Genomic DNA, 25,448 nt, shown 5'->3' on the forward strand with positions numbered 1-25,448 from the left:
TTTCATAACAACATTTAATTTTCTGGATTAAAAAAGGAAAGCATGTAATGCTTAATCCTAATAGGTCACGTTTCTGAAAATATTCTAACACTGAAACCTGAGTGTATTGAGAACTTGAAAACTTTAAACTAAAGGAGGCTATCTAGTAAGCTGCAGCTGAGCATCTGTCAACCCTCTTTTTTTTTTTTTTTTGTCATATACATGTATGTATGGAATTATTTCAAATGCAGTATTGTCTGCAAAAGCAGTATAAATCTGTATGAGAGTCAGTACACAAACATGACATCCTCCAGCTTGGTAAATGGAACACCAGTAGGACAAGGGTAAATCGGCGTGACAGTTGACAAATTGCCAAAGTGAAAAACAAAAAGTGCCAAAAAAGAATACTGTCTTCCTCTTTCTAGGTAATACCATCCCATGCATTCCTTCAGAATACCCAACTACAAGTGAAATTGGAATTACTGAACAATGAGAGAAATGTAGAAAATGAGTTAGAGCAAGACATGAATAAGATGCATTTAGAGTCTCAACACTCATTGAAACTGGAATTCAGGTGCCTAAATGTCTTAAAGTGTCTCTGAAAAGACAGAAAAAGATTATTCATATCTGATCATATCCTTAGTTTTTACATCTCAGTCAGTATTAAAAGGGCTATCACTCCATTTCACCAAGACAAGATATTGATTTATTTTGAAGCTGAAGGGCCTAATCACTAATATCACTCTCCTAAGCACCTTGGTAGTAATCCCTACAATGCAGGATAAATACAGGACACAGAACCTTATTCTAATGTTAATCTATTCCTGCTAGGATTTCAAAACTCTTTAATTTTTGAAATATTCTCCTTTGCAGCAGTCACAAATTAGCAACATAACAGAATGCTGAATTGAACAGTATACATATTGACTGAATTAATATGTTTTGTGAAAACAGGATTTCTTCAGAAGCCAACAGGCTTCTCTTTCCTCTTCCTTGCATTAAAAATGAAAATAATAATGTTTATGAATAACAGTAACACATCCAGTGTCCCAGCTGTGCCCTTTGAATCAACACCTATCTCTGTTGACAAAACTCTGCAACAGAATATAGAAGGTGTAAATAAATATAACACCTTTCATGCCCTGTCATGTCCAAGTCAGCACTCCTTACAGAATAAATTTTACCTTGGAAGATAACTTTGCTGCTATGATTTCTACTACCCTGTGGTCTTCCACTGTGATTTCACTGAGCTTTTTGTATTTGACATCTCAATCTTTTACTAATCCAGATCTCTACAGCGTCGCCTGTAACCCTCTTTAACCAAGTACATATCAGACTTGTTCAAATTATTCTAGGTTATTTCTTTTATTTTTCTCTTCTATCTCATCTCCTTCATTACTCTTCCCTTCCCCTTGTCTTCTTTTCTTTCCCTTTATTCCTGACATGATATTTTTATTTTACCTGCTTTTCATTTTCTTACTACACTGAGTGTGTCTTCACAATGAAATAAGTCATTTTTTTAATGTATACCCAATTTTCTTATGTATAAACAAGCGTCATCCATCTAAAAGAATGTTATTATAGGGAATGAAAAGCAACGGCCACAGAAAGGAAAGTTCAAGATATGAGCTGACACAAACTGTATAAATGATGAAAACTGACTCTAATGTCCAAGCAAGACAAGTAAGACCTCAATTATATTTTGAGTTCTTATCAAAACGACATCCCATTTAACAGAACGTAGGCAACTTCACAAAACCAAAAGAGTATGCCCTGAATTTAAGCTTGTGATATCTATATGGGTACCAATATACAGGCAATGATGTTGGCACCTTAGAGTTTAATTTCTTATGTATGCCTGTAACTTATTTAAGTTGCTAGTTCCTTGTACACAGTTGTTGGACTTCTGATGATGCTCATTGTTTTATCCTGGGCTGGCTCAACCAGTATTTTGGGCAGTCAGCCAACAGCAAATTCCAATTCCAGTTGTAAGACCTGGACTAGTTGTAAGACTTGGAAACCCAGGGCTCCTTCCCTAGCAAAGGTATAGAGTATTCTAATTTATAATTACCATCTATATTTCACAATGTTGTGATCTCATACATCAAAAACATCTTTCAGGTTCTTTGCATCAATTCTGCCTTGCTTTTCCTTAAAATATGTTTATTATCAAATCATTATCATTACAAAAGCATTAACAGAAGAAAAATCAGCTTTATACTCATATCTATTTATCTGCTACAGATAGCATATATTATCTTATAAAAAATTAGATACAGAAATAACCAAAAGCAGTCACTTTGCTGCATATTGTATATATTCAGAGTATAAACTCCAAAAGCTAACTCTAAGTAGCAGAATGCAGGATAAATAATGACTAAGCAGAGTTACAAAATTGAGCTATTAACAACAAAGAAAAAAAAAAGGCAAAAGCTTTCATGGCAGTGAGCTTTTTAACTAATTTCCCCATTAAAAAAAAAAAAAAAAAAAAAAAAAAGAATAAATCATTTTTTTATTCAGATGGTGTTTGTAGCTCAGAAATTCTGCTATGTTAATCTCCAGCAAGACAGTGTGATATATTTTCTACAAACATTTTGGAAGACTGGGGTAGATGTAGTATTGATCTCAGGACACCTGGTAAAACACCTATCAAAATAATCTTTGTCAAGATTATGTCCATAGTTTAACTATGACTATATCTTTATTAGCATAATAAAGAACAGTATTAATACCTTTCCCCATCAGTTTCATCCACCAGCTGGTTGGTGAATTTATTGCAAGGGGCTAATTGGAAGAATCACCAACTCCCGAGTAAGGGATGAGAAACACTGGCATTTCACTTCACAGAGAAGTTTGTGTCCCGAAGAGGAGATGAGCTGTCTCTCCAGCTGTAACCTCCCTGAACTGCAGGGAAAGTAAAAAGCTACTTTTTAAGACTGTAGGACCCTAGGACCAGCAACAGCCCAAAAGCATTCACACTGACATCTCCTGCCTTCCCTTAACTGTTCTGCTTCTGCAGGAGCTGCACGACAGAGAACTATGCACGTTCCTATTAACACAAAAGATGACAAGACAGCACAGGTTTCATATCCAGGAGGAAGGTGCAACACAAGCACCTTCAGAGCTCAAAGCAGCCAGAGGTTCCAGCCCAGCAGCTCAGGTGTGGAGCAAAGCAGCAGTAAACATTAATTCAAGAAATAAATAGGCCCAAGGCAGGACCTGCATATTCTGGGAGAGTTATACTCTGGGGCAGACCTTTTTGTCCATTGCTTTCACATGGAAACATGAATGCAAGAATAAGCTAGAGATACAGTGAGTTTGGAAAGAGGAATTAATTGGCAATTATGACTCCTGGAGATGTTAGTATGAAAACCAAGTACACAAGGGCCATTTGCAGAGCTCACTGTGCTTTTAAGTATCCTTCCTCTGTGTTGTGCTCATTGGTTGTTTGCTGCAGCCCACTCCATCATGATGTCTCTTTCCATGATCGTCCTCTTCTCATCTGTATCTCTGTCCACCTTAGTCCTTCACTGTCCTCTTTCTTTTAGTATTTTTTTTCAGTATGGTTTATCCCAGAACTGACCTAACATAGATCTTACCTGGCATCATACTTCCCATTTAAGCATTTTGACCCTTTTCCCCATCTGTATCTATCTCGTCAAAATGCACTAAGATATTGAGGGCCTAGAAGGGTGTTCTGCTGCTCTCTTAGGGATTAGCACCATCTTCTACCCCCCTCCAACCCTCCCAGCTACTAGATTCTGTCCTAAAATACTCAATTCAGTAACAAAGAATCTGAACCCAAGAATATTTGGCCTATTCAGTGTATTTGTAAATTCACTGTGTCCAGCTCTGCTGTTAGCAAAATCAGCAGCAGCTACAACATAGTTTCTGTCTCCGTATAACCTTATCCATTAATATTATCATCATTGGATCATGCTAATGGATGCATGTTAATGTATTACAGGAAAATAAAATGTTAATGTATATTAGAGTAAAAGAAAAATTATTAAATTGGTTTAAAATCACACAAAGAAAAACATTTCCATTAAAAAGAAATCTAGCTTACAGCAAAACAGACACAAGACAATAATGAATTATCCTTTAGAGAGCTGACAGTCCCATTCCTAATTCCATCCTGTCACTGGTTCTTCCGCTGTGATGCCCAGAGCATGACCAAACTATCTGTCTGCACAGAAGACCATTACAAATGCATCGTTCCAAAATATGACGTTGAGTAAAATGACAGCCCATCTACCTGTGCCCCAGAGTTACGTTGCAGCATGGAAAGCAGTGTTTTGAGTCAGTGCATTTTGGTGCTTATAATTACCCTTACTATTCTCTTGTGTTCCTATAAGCTTGGAAAGAAGCACAGAAAGTAACGTCATAATTATTAGAATATCATATTCCCTTTGGGAATGACATTTTGTTAGCCATACGCAAATAGCATCTGAGTTTGTAGGTGTAAACTGAAGTAATCCCACAACAGCAATTAAATTGAAATATCATTCTATTGATCTTAGAATATAGTGCTTCTCAGCTGCTTAATAAAATTGGAGTCATTAATAAAACTAAAAGCTGCACTCTTCTAGTGAGTATATAACTATGAGAAATGTGCTATATGAGCCCATTGACTCATGAACCCATTCACAGAGATGACATTCCTACACGAAAGAGGCTTTTTAAATTAAAAGAGAAAAAAAAATCAGTTAATTGTTATTCAGTTTGACATGTATTTTTAATATTAGAACTTCATATTTTATTTATGACATACATGTAAAAATGCTTTCCACTTTTTTATTTATTCGTTTTGCAGAGTCCATCTAAATTGGATAAAAATACAACCAAAACCGAGAGTGCATGGCTGTTCAGAGTATGGTATGCCTTTGATCACAGGTATCCTTTTTTGTTATAAGCCACAGATGATAGTTTCATTACAACTAGCACCTTCAAAATACTCAAAAGAAAAAAAAAAAAAGTATGTTCAGAAACACGTTAAACATTTCTGAACACATTAAAAGAAATTACACTTTTGTAAGGAGAAGAATTCTTCAAAGTTCAAATACACAGAAGTTGCAGAGAAGCAGGGCAGTGTAGTGGTGAGGCTACAGCAGCGAGAACTCTGTGCGATCAGGGGAATCAGAGATCAGAGGATCAGAGAACCTCTGCCCTACAGCAGTATCTAGTCAATAGGTTTAAACAAATTAACCTTTTTAAATCACAGGAGAAACCTAAGCCAGTTAAAAATGAGATCTGTGTTTGGGAAACCAAGAGTTTATATACACTGAAGTAGCCCAGTGGGTTCTGAACTTTTATATCCTCAGAGCGATAGCTACCCAAGAAAAAGCAGAAATAAGAAAACACTGGTTTACCCACACCTCTTAGAAACTGCAGAGAACAATGCACCCATTGTGAAGATGTAGCTCTCAGGATTTCCCTGGAGCTCATACTTCATATTCCTTAGATTTCTGAGCTTTTGTGCTTCCATTCACATTCCTACTAAGACAAAATACTTGCAGCTACATCTTCCCAAAGCAAAGGTAGAGCATACACTCTGTGACACCCATGCTGTCACTACTGCCGGTGGCAAAGAGATATTAAAGCTATGATTCTAATTTGTCATTTTAATCTGACTCTGGAGAGGCTTTGCGTAGATATCAGTGAGATCCCATGATTAACAATCATGCCCTAAGTCTTTAACAGAAAACACAATGAATATAATAGAAGTCCTCCTGTTAAGTTCTACACATACATGCAAAGCTCTACCAGTAGTCTCCATTATTCAGTAACACATCTATTAATTATTCCATTGCCCTTCACTACTCATTAGAAATTAACATTCCAACTACATGCATGTTTTTTTCTGATATGAGCTACAGCAAATTAGCATGAAATATTTCAGCAGATAAAATGCTACTCTTGGGGAATATAGCTTCCTAAGAGGAGTTCAAGTGAAGTCATCCTTCAAAGAGACTTCTGATGGAAAAAAAAAAAAAAAAAAAGGAAAAAAACATTTTCTTGATTAAAAATGAATGCATTGACTACCAGAGCAGTTTTAAGGGCCAAAACATGCTTAGAATTAAAATGTTTCCCTAGGATAATTATTTAAGGATACTTAGAAATAGTAGGTAAATGCAGTATGAAGTGGAAAATGTTTAAAAATTAATGCTGAGTACAAGCATAACTGGTTTAAATACCACCCAGTCCCACTTCTTTTTCAGAAGGAATAGCCTGTGGTTGTGTATTAGCAGCTGTAAGTTGAAAGGGACAGGTGAACAGGGAAAAAATAAGTAAATTTTTGTGCTCTGAAATGGAAAAAGGAGAGAGAGAAAACAATGAGAGAGAGAAAACATGTCCAAGAAAGGCAAGAACTAGACAAAAGTATGAAAAAAGAATGAAAGAGACAACGCGGGTAGAGCTAGAAAACAAGGGATAGAGACAGAAGGAAAAGACAGAAATCAGTATGAAATAGTTGGACATCATTACATGCAAAGCAAAAACACTGTAGAATTCATTCACCAGAAGTGAAAACAAAGGTTGTCTTTTTTACTGTATTCTCAGATGTTTTCTGTAAAGTACAGATCTTGAAACAGGGTTTCTGATGCTTTACTCTAGAAAATCTGGTTTCTAAGTCTTTTGCACTTTAGGCAAATATCATAAAAGTGTTTGTGTTTTCTTTTAAAGACTCTTAAAAAGAGTACATTATTTTCAATCTCTTCAAGTCATAATCTTCCTTCAGAATGTAGATTTTCAGAAATTATTGCCATGCCAATGTCCTGAAATATATTTTCATTACAAACAGTACATCCATATTTTATTAATACCAAAAATGTATGTCCATATACATTAACAGTTCAACTCACTAATGCTGTGACTTGCAGCACTGAGCATTTATTTATTCATTGTATTTCTGAAATACATTATTTTCAGGGAGACAGAAATTATCCACCCAAACTTTCTAGGTTTGCTTTTCTCTGCCTAACGCTACAAAGCTGTGCTGCTAAATTTAAAACAAGAAATTGTCATGTAGAACAGTATTTATGCCTAGTGCAAGATTGTACAGAGGATTATGATAAAGTTTCCAAAGAAAACATACTGAAAAATAACAATCTTTTTGGTTATATACTTCAAAAGTATACATGACTGCAACATTTCTATATTTCACCATTTGCTTTTAAGCATTAACACAAATATTCTCATTCTTCTGGCAATAACACCTTTTACATGCCTGTTCAGTTCATAGGCAAAAAGCTAAAGGGAAGGAACAACACTTGAAGAAGTCAAAAAGATGTGTATTAGACAACGGGAAAGGGCCCAATTAGGGTAGAACTGTACAAAAAAAAAAAAAAAAAAAAAAGACTGAGAATCAGATTTTATTTTTGTTCTTAATGAAAAATTAGAAGTCCATCTGACTCCTAATGCGGAGTCAGATGGATTCAATATGGGTTGTTTTCTTTTTGAAATAGGTATTGACACCTAAGAATAACATACGGTTCTCTAAAATCTATGCTAAGAAATGTTAATAATGGAATAACAAAAATGAAGATGACATCATTTAAGTCATGATAAGTGAGGATGCTGATCCAAGATAACATCTTGGATATTCATTTCAGTATTTTAAACAATTACAATATAAAACAAAATACTTGATATCTGACAGTGGGTAAATTCCAGTGAATTTATTTCAGCTTCATTGTTTTTACAGCCTTTTGGTACATTACCATTTGAAGCTGTGGTATACTCCTAAAGCCTACTGGAGATGTGAGGAAGGAAAAAAGTTTTAAGAATGTATTTGGGGGGAAAAAAACAGCTCTATGAGCATGTCTTTGCCCGTGTTGATGGGGTTTTGTGGTTGTTGTTTTTTCTCCAAAGCAGATGTAGCCAAGTTTAGCTAATGAGTAAGTAGGTAGAAATTTTGTCCTGCAAGGACAAGAACCTGTGTACCTAAGAGCAGAGCTCAAACAAATGGTGAGCAAAGTTGTCCAGTCCCACACATCCCACAAAATTTTAGCTTTGCTCCCAGCTAGTAGCAATTTGCTTTTAACTCTTCTCAGTCTTTACTTGCTTACTCCAGCCAGGTTTTATGTAAGAGTGTCACTGTTTCTTGTTGCCTAATCCCAAGACATTGTATGCCTGTCTAGAGTTGGAATTCTCGTCTACATAGGCCTGTATTCCCAGTCACAATCTATTGCTTAAAATCAAAGTAAAATGAAGCTAAGCATGTCTTGCAAAGAGTCTTTACCTGCTTTTCCAGCTCCTTAAGATTAATCTCCTGCAATAATTTCTAGTTTAATATAATAATACACAAGGCTTTGCATCCACTAAGGCTTCTTGCTCTCTCTGTATTCATACAATACTGACTGCCTTGTGTGGGGTTATTTTTGCTCTCACTGGCTGTTCTGTAGCATCAGTCAGGAAGATGACTGCACTGTTCTGCTTCTTACACTGTGTACTGAGAGGAGAAGGTATTTGGGACACAAAAATGCAGAAATAACTGAAACTGAAGATAAAAAAGGGAACATAACATATCTGCTAAGATGTCTACATCCATAAATGCTCATGATCTTCATAAGGAGAAGCCTACATTATGTAGCAGGAAAAGTACATTTATAAGGTGAGCTTACTCTTCAATACCACAGGCTCAAATTTATATTGAGAAAAGAATAGTTACTTTGTAATATGAAAACATGCAAAATTATGATAGAGGAAAGTGAGAAGAGAAGGAAGAGAGAGGATGGCTTTACATTCATGGTAAGTTCCTTTTAATACTTAGTAAGTGTTAAAATGAAAAAAAAAAAGATATACCTTGTGCCCAACTACAGCCAAGTCTAATCCTTCTTTCTCTGACAGTGGAGCAAGATGGGATTGCGTGATGTGGCCAAGACCAAACAACCAAAGTTCTAGGGCTACCTATCTTTGGTAGACATGAGGGCTGAGAACTGGTAGGATAGTTCTTGTCAGATGGCAAGCACTATAGGTGTTAATGGTGACAGACCTGCATCCTTCATATCTCTCCAAGTTGGCAAGTCCTCCTAGGAATATTGCTGTCTGACTTCCACTGAGCTGTGATTTTTGGTGCCCTCACATGCACACTGTCACAAATAGTAGCAGGAGGAGAGGTTTCTCCTCCTTTACACATTTCTTTTCAATTTGAGGAACTAACATTCAGTTACCCTAAATAGAAGCAGGAGTCTGGGACTGTGAGAGCCAATTCTCCATAAAGCAACTTCTAAAAGCATTTCTATTTGAACTGCAGTTATCCATCATTCAGATGCATTCCTTTCAGTTTAAAAAAAGGTTGTTTGTGTCCCTTGCACTTACCTGAAATCAATCAGCCAAAAGGAATTGTGTTATTTGAAGACTCCAGTTTATCCTCCTTAACTTATCAGGGCACCTATCATTTTATTTCTCTTGTGCTTTGTACATAGATAAAACAGACATAATGGCTGCCTATAAAGTAAGATGAGTACTATTCTGTGCCTGTGAGAAAATGGGAAAGCTACTAAAAGCAAAAGTCCATTCCAGGGTGAGCTGACAATCAAAGAAAAATTCAGCATTTTGTGGCCTTCAGCTGAGTTTTCCTTAAGAGATGACTTGCTACTGACCTATCAGGGATAGATGTCTTTGGAAAGAAAAGACAAGAGGCAGTAAGCCTCTTGTGCATGTGCACACCATTTTCATTCACTTGCTAGAGAAGGAAAGTTTTCTTAATTACCAATATTCTGATTTGGTAATATTTATCACTTCAGTGACAAGAGTAAAATAGTACTCAGTGTCCTAGCTTTGGACCAAGATCTTATTTTGTTAGAGAGCTTCCAAACTGAGTAAAGGTAACTCTATATTAGAGACTTCAGTTTTGTTATGAACCAAAAAAGCAACAGATAAGGCAATGAAAGCAAATTCAAGTAGCTCACACAAACAGTAATGTAGAATTCGCTGCTAGCAAAAGGTAGGATCCACAGCAGAGAAGTGCTAATCTAGCACAAGGATTGGGTTTTGCAGGTGTTACAAGTAGATCATAATAAAATCTTAGAGGAAAGCAAAAATACCAGTCAACGGATTGGAGTGGACATCATTACATGAGACATCATTACATAAGCATGACACAAGAGCAGTTGACTATCATAAAGCTCTGTCAAGCACTGCAAACTTGAGAAGGACAAAGTCCCCAAAAGACATTTTACTCCTAGCACTAATTGCCTAAACTTGGTTCAAACCTCATTCAAACAACACATTTGAAAGCTTGAAATTTATGAAAACTCATTGTTCTTTTTACCGCACAGATAATCAGTACATGTATATCTGATTTGGTGCCATTACCTGACCCTTTCCAAGGACGCAAGATTGTTGAAACTCTGCAAATTAACCTAATAAGTAAACATGGCTAATGATTAGCCAGAATAATAAGTGACCTCAGTTTGTCTTTCATTCAGAGAAGGAAAACTGAATAAACAATTCTTAAACAATCCACATTGATTATGCAAGTAAAATTCTCATTTGGGAAGTTTGTCTCACATCAGTTCCTTGAAAGTGTCTTTCCTGTCCAGGTATTTTTTACAAGAAAATGTTATTAAAAATGAGTTAAATAAGTAGTAAAAACGACAAAGTTTTAAATGAAAAAAACAAACAAACAAACAAACAAACAAACAAACAAACAAAAAATGGTCCTTTTACAGGACCGTTATTATTTGACTTATGCTACTTTTCACCATTCTGTTGCATAAAGACTTATGTAAAGATTTGTGATAGTTTCTTGTTTTTAATGCACAGCATAAGTCTTTGAACTCACCCTTTCCCCACCATGATTCTGAAGGAAGACAGGAGCTGCAGGATCTTTGGTTCCACAAAATATAATCAAAAGGAAATAAAGTTTGAATTTTTTGCTATTTAGATTTTTCATTCTGACTCAATACATTGTGGAAAGATCTATTTACATGTTTAGAGCTGAAAAAAATAGCAAAGAAAAAAATAGAAGAAAAACTGACAATCGAAGACAACAGAAAGGTTGGATTCTTTTTCATAGTCTAATTTTATTTTAAAGTCATTCTGAGAGTGAACTTTTTCTTTTTCTCTTTTTTTCCTCTGCAAAGGCTTTACTCTTCACTTCACTGGTAGCTAAGCTATTATATAAGATTTCTTTAATGTCTTCATATTATGCAGCATTTTTGCCTTTAAAGGAAGGAATAGGGAAACATTTATAGGATTAGATAGGAAACTTTATAGGATTTCAAAAATCAACATTCAAAATAATGCTTAAATAGTGCAGGCATGATACTAGTGGAAAAGGTGAGCATATCATTTCTACTGCGAGCTAAAAAAAGGCAAACTGCTTCAGTGTGAAAAGAGGTTCACAATGAAGTCCAAAAAAACATTCTATAAGCTGTTACTGAATCCATGTTGCTGTCCTTCGGAGACATGCAGAGCCAGGTTCTATTTTCTGTACTTGGCATTGAACGGTCATTGATTTTTATAGGAGTTTTGTTTGGTATCTAAAGCAGAGCCTGGCTTACAGATTATTCTAGACAATTTAGTGTAGAATCACCAGTTTTTTACATTTAACATCCTGGCTTATTTGATGTAGCTTACATTTTGTTTGTGCTGTTCTTTCAATTTCTGATGACAAAAAGAATGTTTCATTGAGGCTACCAACCCCAATATAACTGCATGGGTCTTTGTGCAACTATGCTACTTCCTTTCATGTAAACCTATACTAAACCATATTAAGATCTGCAATAGCTAGAAACTACAATCCTCATCCCTCAAGGAGTTCTAAGTTTTAAAAATAAAATTATTCATTAAAAAAATATGACATTTTATTTATATTTTTTTTTTTGGTACAAAACAACTCCAAAGCTTATTTTAAAAGTCAAAATGTTATTTTTTGGAATGTTTCTGAAACATTTCCAAGGTTCATCAACTGCATAGGATCTGGCAGCCCACCAAGTAGGTCAGAAAGTTAACAAAAATGTAGAGAAGTGGACAAAAATGTAGAGAAGTGGAACTGGAGACTCTGGAGTCTGCCTTTTGTGGGGCTCTCAGCAGAGGCTGTTAATGTGCCTTCCACATGGGTTGCTGGAGCCAGAGGAGTAAAGAGGAGAGGGACAGAAAACCCAGTAAAGTTCCAGTCTATCATGCTACTCACTGAATTGGACTTTTTGTTTTATTAATATTATCAGTGAATCAGTGATTTAGACAGAGATAACTCTATATATCTGATATCTGTAAGTTTTTGACTGGCTCTGCCTAATTTCCTGTTCTAGCAGCTAAATTTTAAGAAGCCCCTTTCTCTGCAAGCACCACCACCTGCTTCCTGCCCATCAGGGAGCCAACAGTGCCCCGGCCTAAGGAACCTTTGCCTAAACCCCAGAGCTGAGATATTTGAGTCATTCCTCCCAGATTTACCAAGGGCCGTTCTGAAGCTATTCAGCAGACTTTCAATCCCCACTACAAGCACATAGCACTTCATAAAACCAAGGCCTCAGTCAGGCAATCCAGCTCGCAAAACTACTTTCATTTTTCCATTAATGTTTTTTTCAGCTGCATTAAGCCACCACAGACAGCTGTTGCATGTTAAATCTAAACAGTATCAAGATTTATGTTTTTACCATGAGAGGAATATAAGCATATTTTGTACAGAATTACTATATTAATTGATATTGGTCAAGAGTCAAATGCTCTAGAATGGACAAAATTTACAACTAGAAAAATTCCTTCATTAAAAAAAAAAAAAAAAAAAAAAAAAAAAAAAAAAAACTTTCAATTTCTGCAGCTTACTTCTGCCTGTACAACTGTAAGTTTCCATACCTATCCACTCAAATACAGAACTTGAAGGAGTTGATCCAAAGCCCATTGAAGTGAACACACTTACAGTTTATTGACCTGGACAAACTACTGCTCAGGCTACCTTAGCATTTGATAATTAATTGTATATTAATTATTATTCTATGTGACAATTTTTGATTCTGCTTTATTTTTCTCCACTTCTCCCTTTATTATTACAACATCCTGTAGCCTGAACATACAAAGCAGCAGAGGCCTATGCTTGTATTAGTCCACTTGAGAATGAAATTAGTTTGTTGGCTGACAATACTTAACAGTACCCAGGAGACCTAAATATGGAATATTTAGGTCTCAAACACTTATTCTATTCCTTTATGTAATTAAAGATGCATTTCCTAACCTTTCATGACAGTATTTCTTGCATCTTGAAATAGCAGCTCCAGAAGATATATAAATATCTTCTGATATTTAGATATATAAATAAAAGAAATATATAAATATATAAATTTATATAAAGAAATATAAATAGGAATACCAGAAGTACCTGATGTAGACTTAATCAACCATACTTAGATTCTTCTTCTAAGACTCTTATTTTTTCTTCTAAGACTCTCATTTACAGCCCTGGATGCACAAAAGGTTACTTTGCATTACACCTAAAGTGTTTTCAAATGTTCTTCTGCATGCGTATCTTCCACTGTCTTCTGAGCCACTTAGCACATATCAGGATGCTTGGATGTGCACACAGCACATGCTGCATATGTAATACCATCTATAAATGGTACTTCTTTTGTAGCAGCAATTGTCACAGCAAGATGTTGCTAATTCTAACATTACCTAAGCAAGAAAGTGGTTGTACTTCCTCGTAAGGATTTGTCATTAATGTTAAATCACAGTGGTATTCTCATAAAAGCCATAAGACTATAAAGGAATTCAATATGATTAAGGTTATTACCAGGAATTCAAAGGGCACATTAATGATTTGCCATGTATTAGAAAGTATTGTTGAATTGAACTCTTTTATAGAAAGCTAATATCAGGATGCAAAGCCCTTAAACACTGGACAAATGTTCCAGTGGGTGTGGATCAGGCCCTCAATAGGCCTTATTCAGAGGCTTTGTAGCCTGGCATTCTTCCCACCTAGGAGGTGGCTGTAGATCAGGCACTGCTGGTAGTGGCTCCGATGGCTGAGTTGAGTGCAACTACTTTAGCATCCTCAAACACAGAACCAGCAATAAGGCTACAGCAAAAGTACAAATGTGTGAAGGGAAAAAATAAATAAATAAAAAATGCTTGCCTCTAATTTTAAGAAAACTCCAGCAATCAGTGATTCAAAATAATGCACTTCTTGGCAGCAGAAAAACTCAAGAGCCGTTTTCTATTTTCTGATATGGACATAGGTGCCTGATTCACCATTACATGTGCATCATCACACATTTAAATATATAGTGAATCAATATATTTGCGCGTCTCCTCAAGGGGACATAAAGGGAAGGTGAAGGGAATAAATCAGAAGAATGAAAATACTGTACAGGGCTGATTATAGGCTTGCATGAGGCATTGCATGTCTTGCATGTAGCAATACATTTCAGGAGCTCATTTTAGCTACTTTCACAGGATGCAAAAGTCCAAAGCAGGAGAGACAAATTTTGTCTTTCATCTTAACACTGCACTACAAGCTTCAAAAGTACAATCAAAGCCTGAGTATAGAGCCTAGAGGAATACAGCTTATTAATTCAGATAAATAAATTCATAAGTACAGACCTAGAACATTCCAGGGGACTGAGGGGTAGATATTAGTTGTTTTGGGGTTGGGTGTTTTTTTGTTTTTTTTTTTCTAGTTATCATAAACAGAGTCTAATTTGACCTACAAATAAAGAAAATCAGCCTCAGCTGGTTCTATTACCATAAAGAGAGCATCACAAGCACAAAACCTATTACTCTCCATTCTTAGTGGTAGAAGGGAAAAGGAACATGCTATGACTTACAGGGTTTGGTCTGTGACAGAGTGGAACAGACCAATTATTTTATTCTATGAACTTTGTTCTTTCTACTTTTAGAAAAAGGGACTGTTCCTAAAGATGGACAATAAAGGAGTAGCTGGCTGCACAGAACGTTTTCAGCTGCTCCTTTGTGGCTAGGCCACAACCAGTCATAGAAGTGCACAGAGCAAAGAAATAATAACAGATTGTAAAATAGTAGCTTTCAAATAGGGTATACAGTGTACGTAAAATATCATGAAAATAATACCAAAACTTTCTGTCTCCAGTCTTCTGGAGCTGCTATTTCAAGATGCAAGAAATACTGTCATGAAAGGTTAGGAAATGCATCTTTAATTACATAAAGGAATAGAATAAGTGTTTGGGACTGCTGAATTTAGTCAGATTTTTTTTTTTAACTTGTACCATTGCACCTGATGAAAACAGCTTCAACCTCTTAAATATATATTTAGAAGTTATTGTAAAGCATGCAATTTTTATGCAGATAATTTTTATAGATTTTTTTTCTTTTTTAATGTTTTCCATGTAATTATGTAGTAGGGACAAAGTCTACAAAAGGTAAAATCTCAAGTTATTTGAAGTTCCTAGGCAGCTGTGATGGACCTTGAGTAAAACACACCCTATAACATTTCTAACAACCAGACAGTGAAATAGTCAATCTTGTAAAATCAACCTGGTGATTTTTCTGAACTGATTCTTTATCACATTATAGTACTTTAAATATTTAACTTCATATGCAGAAATAGAGAAAAACAGTTGAAAAATGAAACATTTGTCTACAATTCTTTGAAATGGGGAATTTCTTAATTCACTATCATCTTGAATTGTTTAACCAATGGTAAATTGTTATTTGTTTACAAAAGATCCAGCTATAAAAAATTATTGTTGGATCTTTTCCTATACCATCATTAGGCAAACTTCTGCTCGGTACTACCTATTTTAAAGAAAAGTCCCTGCTCTTCCTTTGCAATGTCTATGAATAGTCCAAGAAGAGATTCCTTCTTCATTTCACTTTAGGTACGCTGCTGAGGACCTGCAGTCTGAACTCAGAGATGACTTGGTTGTAACATCAAGGCTAATAACCACCAGCTTTAGGCCAGTCCATTAGTCGTAGTTTACACCAGTAGGAGAGAAGTTATCAAAGCATATAGTCTTCAAGCCTTTCAGTAGACATGCTTTTGGCTTCAATCTCATAAGAGCCTCAGTCACACCAGTAAAACAAAGCTTCCCTATTAATGTCTGTTCTTTTCCAAACTAGTAGGAAAGAAATTTCCTCCATTCTGTTTTAGGAAAAAAAAAAAAAAAAAAAAAAAAAAAAAAGATGGGGGAAGCAGATTTTCCCACAGCTGTTACACTATCCTGCATAGCCTTGGACGTGAAGCTGCTTATGCTGTCTGATTCCCCAGTGGCCAGATGTCAGGTGGAAAGGGGGAGCTCAGCCTTAGAGTATAGAAACCTGATTTACAATTTAACTATCAACAGAACATCTAACACCAGTTTGAATAATTTTGAAAGGTAATGATAATCCCTAATATTTTAAATATGCTTAAGATAAGAGTTGATAGACCCCTTTTTAATAGGGAAGCACAGAAATGGTTTTTACTCATAAAAAGCACAGCATGATTTATTCAAAGCTTGATTCTTCATTAAAGTTACAGAACTGTGCATGTCTCAAATGGTTAAGGTTTTAAAATTCTTTGTGGATTATTCACTGAAATTTGCATTGCTACACAGCACAAACTATTTTTGGATTCTGCATAAATAGAATATCAAATATAGAATTACATTATAATGAAATATACAATAATGCAAGTACTCAAAGTTCTTTTCATGTACTTCAGGCATCCAAAAGTTTCAAATGCATAAAACATGATTACACTTGCTGCACAAATGACTGCATAGCAGGTTCATTCACATTCAACTAAAACTCAGATTTGAAAACTTATATCTATGTGTATATATAAAGTATGCTAAGACATAGTTAAATACTGTTAATATTTTGCATCATGGCCAGAGGGAAAGTCGAGCAAATAAAGATGTGGTTGGCCTACAGGGCTTGGTCCTTCTAGCTAAACTAGAGGCTCATATTTTGTGATATGCAGAAAATGCTATTTATTAATGATCCATGAAAATGCATACAAAGCAGCCTTGGATCTGATAGTTCCACAGGTTGCTACCCAAATTTAAAGAAGCAATATATAGTTTTTATGTTTCCTTATCTGCTACTCAATTCAACAACACCTTACATTTTAAAATAAGGAAAGAATAAAAATAATGTGAAAAATACGTAAGTGCAAAATACTTACATACTCCACATCAAATGTATGAATATTTTTCAACTCTGTCTTTTCCCCCACTTTCATTCTCAATTACATAATGGTGCAGCCTCAGCAGCTGTATTCATATAGAAACAGCACAGCCTCACTAGAGGCTGGTTGGTATCTTGCTTGCTAAGACAATTTTCTCAGGAAACAGCAAGAATTAATTCAACCCCTGTTGGTCCAAGAGGAACCAAAAATCCCAATTTTCACTTCTCAGATGAGTGCTTTAACACCTAAGCTACTATATTTTGTTTTGTTTTGTTTAAAAAAAAAAAGCCAGTAACTCACCTGGCAGCTGAGATTTTTTTGGTTCAGTTCACTGCTGTCTCAATGAGTTAGGGATGGTACAAGGACACCTAACTTGGCATGTCACTCTGGGAAATAAGGCATAAATGAAATATCTCCACAACCACCTCCAAACTGCAGTGATTTGGAGGTGTCTGCCTCTTTGATGTCTCTCTCCCCAGCCCAGATTGCTTCTTAGATTGCATAGGGATAGGATTAGGAACCTATAGAAATTTCTAGCTAAAAATGCAGATGTCTCGTGGTTTGTTCTTAAATCTGCTCATTTTACTGGATTATATATCTTCATTAATATATCTGTGAACATAGAGGAGCATTGAAAATTACATTTTTATTGTAACTTTTTATATGGCAATAGATACACTCCTCATCTCTATATGTTTTGGTATAGGCTCTGTTGCTGCAGATTCAACAAGGCAACCATGTATTTATGGTGGCATCTTTACTTTTTCACTTAGGAGAGATAGATTTTTATTTATTTATTATTTTTCTTAAGTATAAAGATGTGACTGCTTACAAGTATGAATACAAAATGAGCATAATGTCTTAGACATTATTCATCGACATACCCATCCTTTGTACAGCACAGAACAATGATCTGTGACCTTTTCCAATAAGAATGGACTGATAACGTTTTCCTAACATCAGACGTGTCTGATCAAAATAATCAACCCTTGCACCAGATCTTCCCACACTCAGTCCAGACACGTAGTGTTCCTTCCAGAAATGCACAATACCTCTTTAGGGGTATTTACAGCAATATTCCTCTTACCAATCTGGCACAAACATAATGAATATCTGAGGTGTGATTCCATGCACAGAGTGTCAGGTCCAATCAATACAACTGAACAAAAATGCCTGCACCTTCTCCAGCAAGGAGACACATGCTCTCCCAGCCTCCACACACAAGGCAACTGCAATCTAACAGTCACACTCCATACAAGCAATAGCAAGGCTGAGCAAATGTCTCCTGAGTGCACACAGCAGGGAAAGACCAACTAAGTATGCTATGAGGTGCAGTGAAGAAGCTACAGCAAATAGCCAAGGATCAGAGGAGGCTGGAAGCTCAGGGCAAATGCAACACATGCTCACAGGCCTTCTCAGGAACTCCTCATAGCATGCAACATCTGGGAGCGGCTCCCAGGACCTTCACTAAAAGTGCACACTTCCCTAGGGCAGGGAATTCCCACAGGAGAAGCCTTAGCAAGACCTTTACACCCAAAAGCTCCCTCCTCAGGCTTGTGAAACAGACTGGGGAGATATGGTTATGAGCTTGTCACTACAGATAGACATTTTCTGCTCAAGTTTTCAGGGGTATATAAAAAGAAAATTCAGATTCTGCAGAGCAGTTCATCAACAGCAGAGCAAATAGCTATGACTCAGTTTATCACAAACAATAACAGAACAGGAATTAACATTAATAAACTAATGCTTCATCTGATTGTGTGTTTTTTGTTCTTTTTTTTTTATCTCATTTCTAATTAATTTTGACAGATTGAATTAAAATGCTTATTTGCTTTGCATTTCATGTGCATGGGGCCCTTCCTGAAAATTTCCTCTCATAAGGTTTTATGTTGTCAGCACCAGCCTTTGTGAGCCCTTTTTCTTTAGCACAGTGGAAGACTAAGTGCTTATTTCCATTTGTTAAATGTTTTTGATCTATTTTTGATCTTCCTGTTTCTCAAGAATTTTTCTGCTTTTTATTTTGTTTTCAGTTTTTAAATGTAGAAGCTTTACTTTGACTTGGATATTGATGCATAAGTTCCAAGTTTGGCTGTGGAGCCCCCTCACCATATTCCTTTAGAAAAGCCTTCCCATGTTACTTCCAGCTGCGACACCCAGGACCAGGCCTCCAATCTATCTCTGTACTTTCTGTCAAACGCAAGAAACATTTCTGAGGCATTTTGGCTGGAATTAACAAGAGAAGACTGATTTCCTAAGGTATGCGTTCCTGCTCCTGACAGAGTCAAGGAGACGGGCTGCTTCAGGAGAAAAATTACTTTTCTGGCATTCTGTTCTCCTTGTGATGTATGAACAGTTCTCATTAGCATTAATTTGGATTCTAGTTGCTTACTAGGGTGGGTGAAAGCTCCTCAGCAATTAAAATTTTTTACAGCTACTGTTTACAGATCTGCAGCCATCAAACAATGCTCGTGACTAATTCTAAAGAGCTACAATCTATCACACGCATTCAGGATATTATTGGATTCTTATGTTTCCCTACCCTATGTCTTAATACCTGCAGTTCTGATGACTGCTGCTAGAATGCACGTGTTTCAGGGAAATAAAAGCAAAAGAAAGGAGAATTTCTCGAGCAACAAATTCCACAGTAAATGACAGAGCTTGGAAGGTCACAGGGTATAATGATTCTGCACAGAATTTCAGCTAGTCCCCTTAGACCATGCATTAATTGCATTTGTAACAGTTGTGTTATCTAAGCATAGAGGTGACTTCTTTTCTTTATTCTGTTTGTCCTGACTATTTGATGTTCTATTGTAAAACTAGGGTTACACAAACTGTCATGAAAAGAGCATACAGGAAAAGTATAGAGATGAGTTACATGCAAAAAATAGCACGCATTCCCTGCCATCTTGTATTAGTGTCAATAAAACAACACACAACCCAATGAAAAAGTAAATCTAAAATAAGTCCCTTGGAATGAGTGGAATTGATATGACTCCTGACAGAATTTAGCTCTTGTTCCAAATGCTAAATCCAGCACAGATGGACTCAGTTACTCTGCATTAACACTGCTGTAACTGGGGGCAGAATTTTCCTTGGTGATTCCTTCCTCTTGTCTCACTTATGAAAACAGATGCAAGGGTGGCCTGCCTTGAAGAGTGCATGGTTCAGTGTACACTGCAGTGTTTATCAATAACTGTCACTATCTGGGAACAATAGCCAAGGTCACGCGTATCCTGCACTGACCAGTGGATGGGTAGATATCTGAGCCCCCCTGTACACAGGCTCTGCTCCTCTTTCACATGTAGGTGCTGAAATAACTATTCCTGCTCCCTTTTCACCAAATGGTTAAGGTTGGTAAGGACCTCCAGGGGCCATCTGGCCGAACCCCCATGCTCAAACAGGGGCATCTAGAGCAGGTTGCTCACAACCATGTCCAGGCTGCTTGTGAAAATCTCCAAGGAGGGAGACTCACAGCCTCTCTTTCACCCCAGGGACAACAGAAATCATAGAAACAAAGCTTAAGGGAGTTCTGGTACTGGAATTGTACTTGCAGTCAATTTCTACTACAGCCTGAGCTGCTTTACTGTGATCTGCTCTGAAAGCTGAAAGCAAGCCCAAGCTGAGCACAAGGAACCTGAGGGCACCAGGGCACCAGCACACACTGCCAGCCAGTCCACAAGAGGCTTGCAGAGCAGAGGCACAACCTGTTGGCATGCGTCATCTCACAGGGGAAGGACCAGCTTCAAGTTCTGCAGCCCAATTAAAGTGTTCTATGTGATCTAAGATGCTTTCACATATACAGAGTTGTTAACATAATATACATATGCTATTTATAAGATGTATGAACAGGCAGCACAGAAAACAGGCAATGTAAAGGAGTCAGACATATTAAGGAGAAGCACATCTCTTCAGAGTGTGTGTGTAAAAATTATGTAGTTAATGGGAATATAAGTAGAAACTTCATTCAGCTTCAGTCTTCCCTTAAGATTCCAACATTATTAAATATATCATGAGAAAATGTAAGGGAAATTATTACCGACGTAGTAGGAAAAAAAAACAAGCAGCCTATATTTAAAGCTGTATTTGTTCAGTTATATCTTCTCTACTCACAGATAAGATGGCATTTTAAAATAATATATGACCCATTTTTTTCTGAAATGCCAAACCATGCTAATATACTGCAACCAGGAAGCTGCTAATACTCTTGGCTGCAAAGTTAATCTGCAAATTGCAAGCCAAAACCAACAAGTGTAGCAATACAAAGACAAGGTGATCCATTAACTGTGTGAAATAGGAACAGCCACCTTCTCAGCAGGAAGTTAACTCTAGAGGCTTGTTATTGTGATTTCAAAAGGAAAAAGAACATTGTTCAGTTGCAAGCAAACAGCTGATCACGATTTGTAAATCTGCTTTAAAGCCATGAATGATGAATCAAGCTCTGAACAATCATTAACCATCATTTCCCTGTTTTGTCCTTCCCATGCTGGCATTTACAGATTGGAAGTTAACCATTTCTACCCCAAACTCTGTTCTACCCCAAACTCTGTTTGGGGTAGAGAGAACAGTTTCACTCTCCTGGTAAAGGAATATATTCACCCTTTTTCTTTAGCATCCTTATTTACTCACACTGACTAAGATTAATTATCTGAGTTTCTGAGTGTGTATCTAAAACACCTGCACCTTTATATGCTCAAAATTTCCTTCATTTCTGAGAAATGGGTTAGTGATATTTCTGTAGTCAGCACAACACTAGTCTTTTCATTGGATAGCCGAATTCCTTTCAAGACATTTGTTGAAAATGTATCTGCTTTTTCCCTCATGATCTCGTAAATCTTCAACTGCCATAACCATATACATTAATACCAACACAACAGTATAGCCAAAATTCTTTAGTGTTATTGATTTTGTTAGTGAATATTAAGAAGTTCATCTTTAGGTATTTCATTCCAATCCTCTGATTCTCAGTGAAGCACTGCATCTCTTCACTTCTCCAGTTCTTGCTCCTCTTCTGCCAGTATCCAGTTGCAATTGTGTAGTTTCCATACCTCTCTTTCTGTATTTTGTGTCCACCTGAGTTTGAAAGGGCCTTAAATCTGTAGCTCAGCTTAAATTGGAATTTTCAATAGACTTGGATGTTTTCATGTTAGAGCTCTTAAATTTTCTCTCTGCTTTTTGATTATTTTTTTTTTCCAAAACAGACTATGGCTACTAGTAAAATATGTTTTTCAGGATGCTGTTCTATTTTTAACAGATGACCTTCAGTTTAGCTAAAGAGCTAAAAAAAATATAGTAGCAAAAGACCAGACAAAAACCCAATCATTTGCTCCATTATCTCATAAGATCTCTCTGTGCATACCTCACATCCCTTACTGAGGAGTGCACACCCTTAATCTTACACCATGACTGTGACATTCTATGATAACTATTTATAGGTAGTACCAAAAGTACAGAAAACAGAAAAAAATTTCACTGTTCGGTGAGATGCACTTGTGGCATACACAACAAAAACAGGGAAAGCTCTAGTAAGTGTATGAAGGAAGACTACGTGTTCTCCATATGATGAAATTCTGGTCGACCTAAAGGAGTTTGGATATTGAAACAGCAGGCTTTGCTGGAAAGAGGTTAAAAAAAAATCATGGTCCACAGCACAAGTCAAAGGTCAAAGTTAGCAAGGCACAAAGTACAGTGCCTTTTAGATCTGCCTGTATTAGTAGACAAAAAAGCTTTATTGTAAGTATGTGCATTTAAGCTCTCATTCTACTATCTATAAACACTTGCCTAGTATTTTGTAGTTGCAACAGGCTGCCAATAAGTACTCATCCTTTAGGAGCATAGTTGTAAAACCTATCATCTTTTCAGAACCCTTTGGGCCTAGAGTATCTAACCACAGGTCAGTTATTAAATTGCTGCCAGAACTGAGATTGCAACACAACCACTAGATACCATATGTAATGTTTTCAGCCTCTGTGAGACTGTTGTAACTATTGTCTACGAGCAATAATTTTTCTCCAAAAGGTCTGAAGGGACTCTCATAAAACTTGAATAGTTGAAACTTTGATAAACATCATAAGTCATGTTTCCTTAATAGACCAATTTAAAATAAGTCTGTAAGATCCTTTCATTCTGGTCATCCTACAGCATCTTTGATCTAAATTTCTGCACGTTTAACATCACTTAAAAACAACCTGCATAAAAGAAACAGTATTCTAGTGACCTCCAACCTGTAAGTTCGAAGATCTCCATCATTCAACAAGTATTTCCATCGCATTATTTTTTTTATTGGAATCATCCATCTTCTCACTCAAACCATTAGTCCAATATTTTCAACAGACTTTCAAGATGCATCATGACTGGTTTTAAAGGCTACATGCAGACACGTTTTCCAGACACACAGTAGTATAATCTGTTTTTTAACCTTCTTACTATACGATAGTGTGATAAATGACATGAATGAGCTGTATACAAAAACCAAGTAAAACCTTTTTCATAAATATTAATCCAGCCATAGGCAATATAATAGAGCTCCAAACTGGGACATTTAAAAGCTCTCCTTTACTTTAGTAAGGTGATTTCCATAATTACACACAGGGTCTACCACCATTGTAATTATCCCTGTTCTTCCCCGCAAAGAGCCATTGCCATGTTTCAAAGTAACATGTAAGGGGAGCAATATAGGATCACATATTTAAGTGTAGCTCTCCACCTCCAGCCTGAAAATTGCAAGCTGGCAACCTTGTGATTCAGAATAACCTGCTGCGGTATTTTCTCTACCTGTCAGTACCTGGAGAAGTCTCAATGGCATAGAACAAAATACTTTTCTCAACCACTGGTTGCTTTGATACAGCAGGAACAGGGGAAGTGCTGCCCACTGCTTCATTAGCAAAATTGCCTCTCAGTAATCTGTGAAATACCAAAGTAGCTAAAATCCTCTTTAGCATTACTGTTTCATGGTGGTTTCTCCCACCCTACCCACCCCTCATTTTTCTCTCCCCAACCTCCACCCCACATCCCCCACTTTTTTTTTTTTGCAAAAGCACTGAGTTTTCTTCCATTTGCAAATCAGCACTTCTCCGTATAAATGTATTGAGTTTATGTTTTGTTTAGAGATTTTTAAAGATTTTGTTTTTCACAATTCAAGCACAAGTCTCTCAGGGTTCCTCATTCTTCACTGAGACCACCAGCATGACTGCTGCTTAGGAAACTACAAGTTGCAATACCAGCAGGCCATCAGTAACAGTCACTGGAGAAGGCAAATGGCTAAGCTTGTGTGAATGGAAACAGATTTTCTGATTTTCATAAGTATTTGATAATGTCCTGCCAATTAAATTTAACTTTCTCTTTATTCCTGATAGATGAGAGCATGCTCTGCATCTTACGTAACTTAAGGGCTATGGCAACTCTTGCATGCTTGCTCTACTTCTAGAAGTGCAGTGCCTATCCTGAGAACAGGGTACATTCCCTAACAGTCCTATCCTGGGTACGGGTGCATTCCCTAACAGCTGGCCCACCCTGAACTGTCCTGCTCCTGCCACTGCACTGCCACAAGATAGCTAACATAACACTCAGCAGGAGCTGCTGAGGCTGCAGTTGCAATGAGGTATCAGTGAATCTGGGGAATAAGTGACAAATCAGAAAAATTAACTTTAGCATTTCAACAACAAAAAAAAGGTCCTGGCTCACAGAGCTGACAGCTTTTCAGAAGAACAATCGAGCTCATCCACTCCCTTCTCCACCCTCTCTGCACAGCCCATGCAGTTGGGAAACCCCAGATGCTATGGCTCCATCTCCCCAGGGGCAGCAGCACCCCAAATTCCCCAGCACAGGTCTTTGGCAAAGACCACCTGCTCACCCTATCAGAAACTACTGAGCGCTTACTGTGCTCACTGCAGTTCCCATGATAACTTCAGTCTCCAGCACCACTGTGTGAGCATGGAGTGGGCGGGAGGCATTACTTGTCCTTTTTACCAAAATTAATAATAGTAGGATACACAGATTTTTTCCATCAGCAGTTTGCTATTTTTCTTTACTCAGATGTTCTCCTAAAAGCAACTCCTCCTCTTCTGTGATTACAAGAGGGTAAAAATGTAATTCTTTCTATGGGAGTATTTTGAAGACTGAAATTTCACTCAAGTACTTTAAAAATTGTCCATGGCTGGTTCCCACACCATTGATTCTATGCCATGTGACATCAGGAGATATCATCCACTCCTGAAAATGAATCACTTTCCCTAATGATTGGCATTTTCAACAATTAGCAATCATTCCATGAGATGCACATGTCAAGACAGTAGGCAAGTCCATTTTCGTGCTGCTGCTACATGTCTTAACTTTGTTAGTAAAGCTTGGACATAAATCAAGGGTATTACAAAACAATCAGGAT

At 36.8% G+C, this 25,448-nt stretch overlaps 1 protein-coding gene across 1 annotated transcript in view; it reads left to right on the top strand.

Moving 5' to 3' along the window:
- Window positions 1-25,448, top strand: part of SLC9A9 (solute carrier family 9 member A9) — a 226,536-nt gene that overhangs the window by 163,835 nt on the left and 37,253 nt on the right. The window contains exon 14 of the mRNA XM_082767482.1: window positions 4,796-4,875. Within this exon, the coding sequence (XP_082623608.1) occupies window positions 4,796-4,875 (80 nt within the window). The remainder of the gene's footprint in view (window positions 1-4,795; window positions 4,876-25,448) is intronic.

The sequence above is a fragment of the Aythya marila genome (assembly GCF_965140915.1).
Source record: "Aythya marila genome assembly, chromosome: 9".
NCBI classification, from domain to species: domain Eukaryota; kingdom Metazoa; phylum Chordata; class Aves; order Anseriformes; family Anatidae; genus Aythya; species Aythya marila.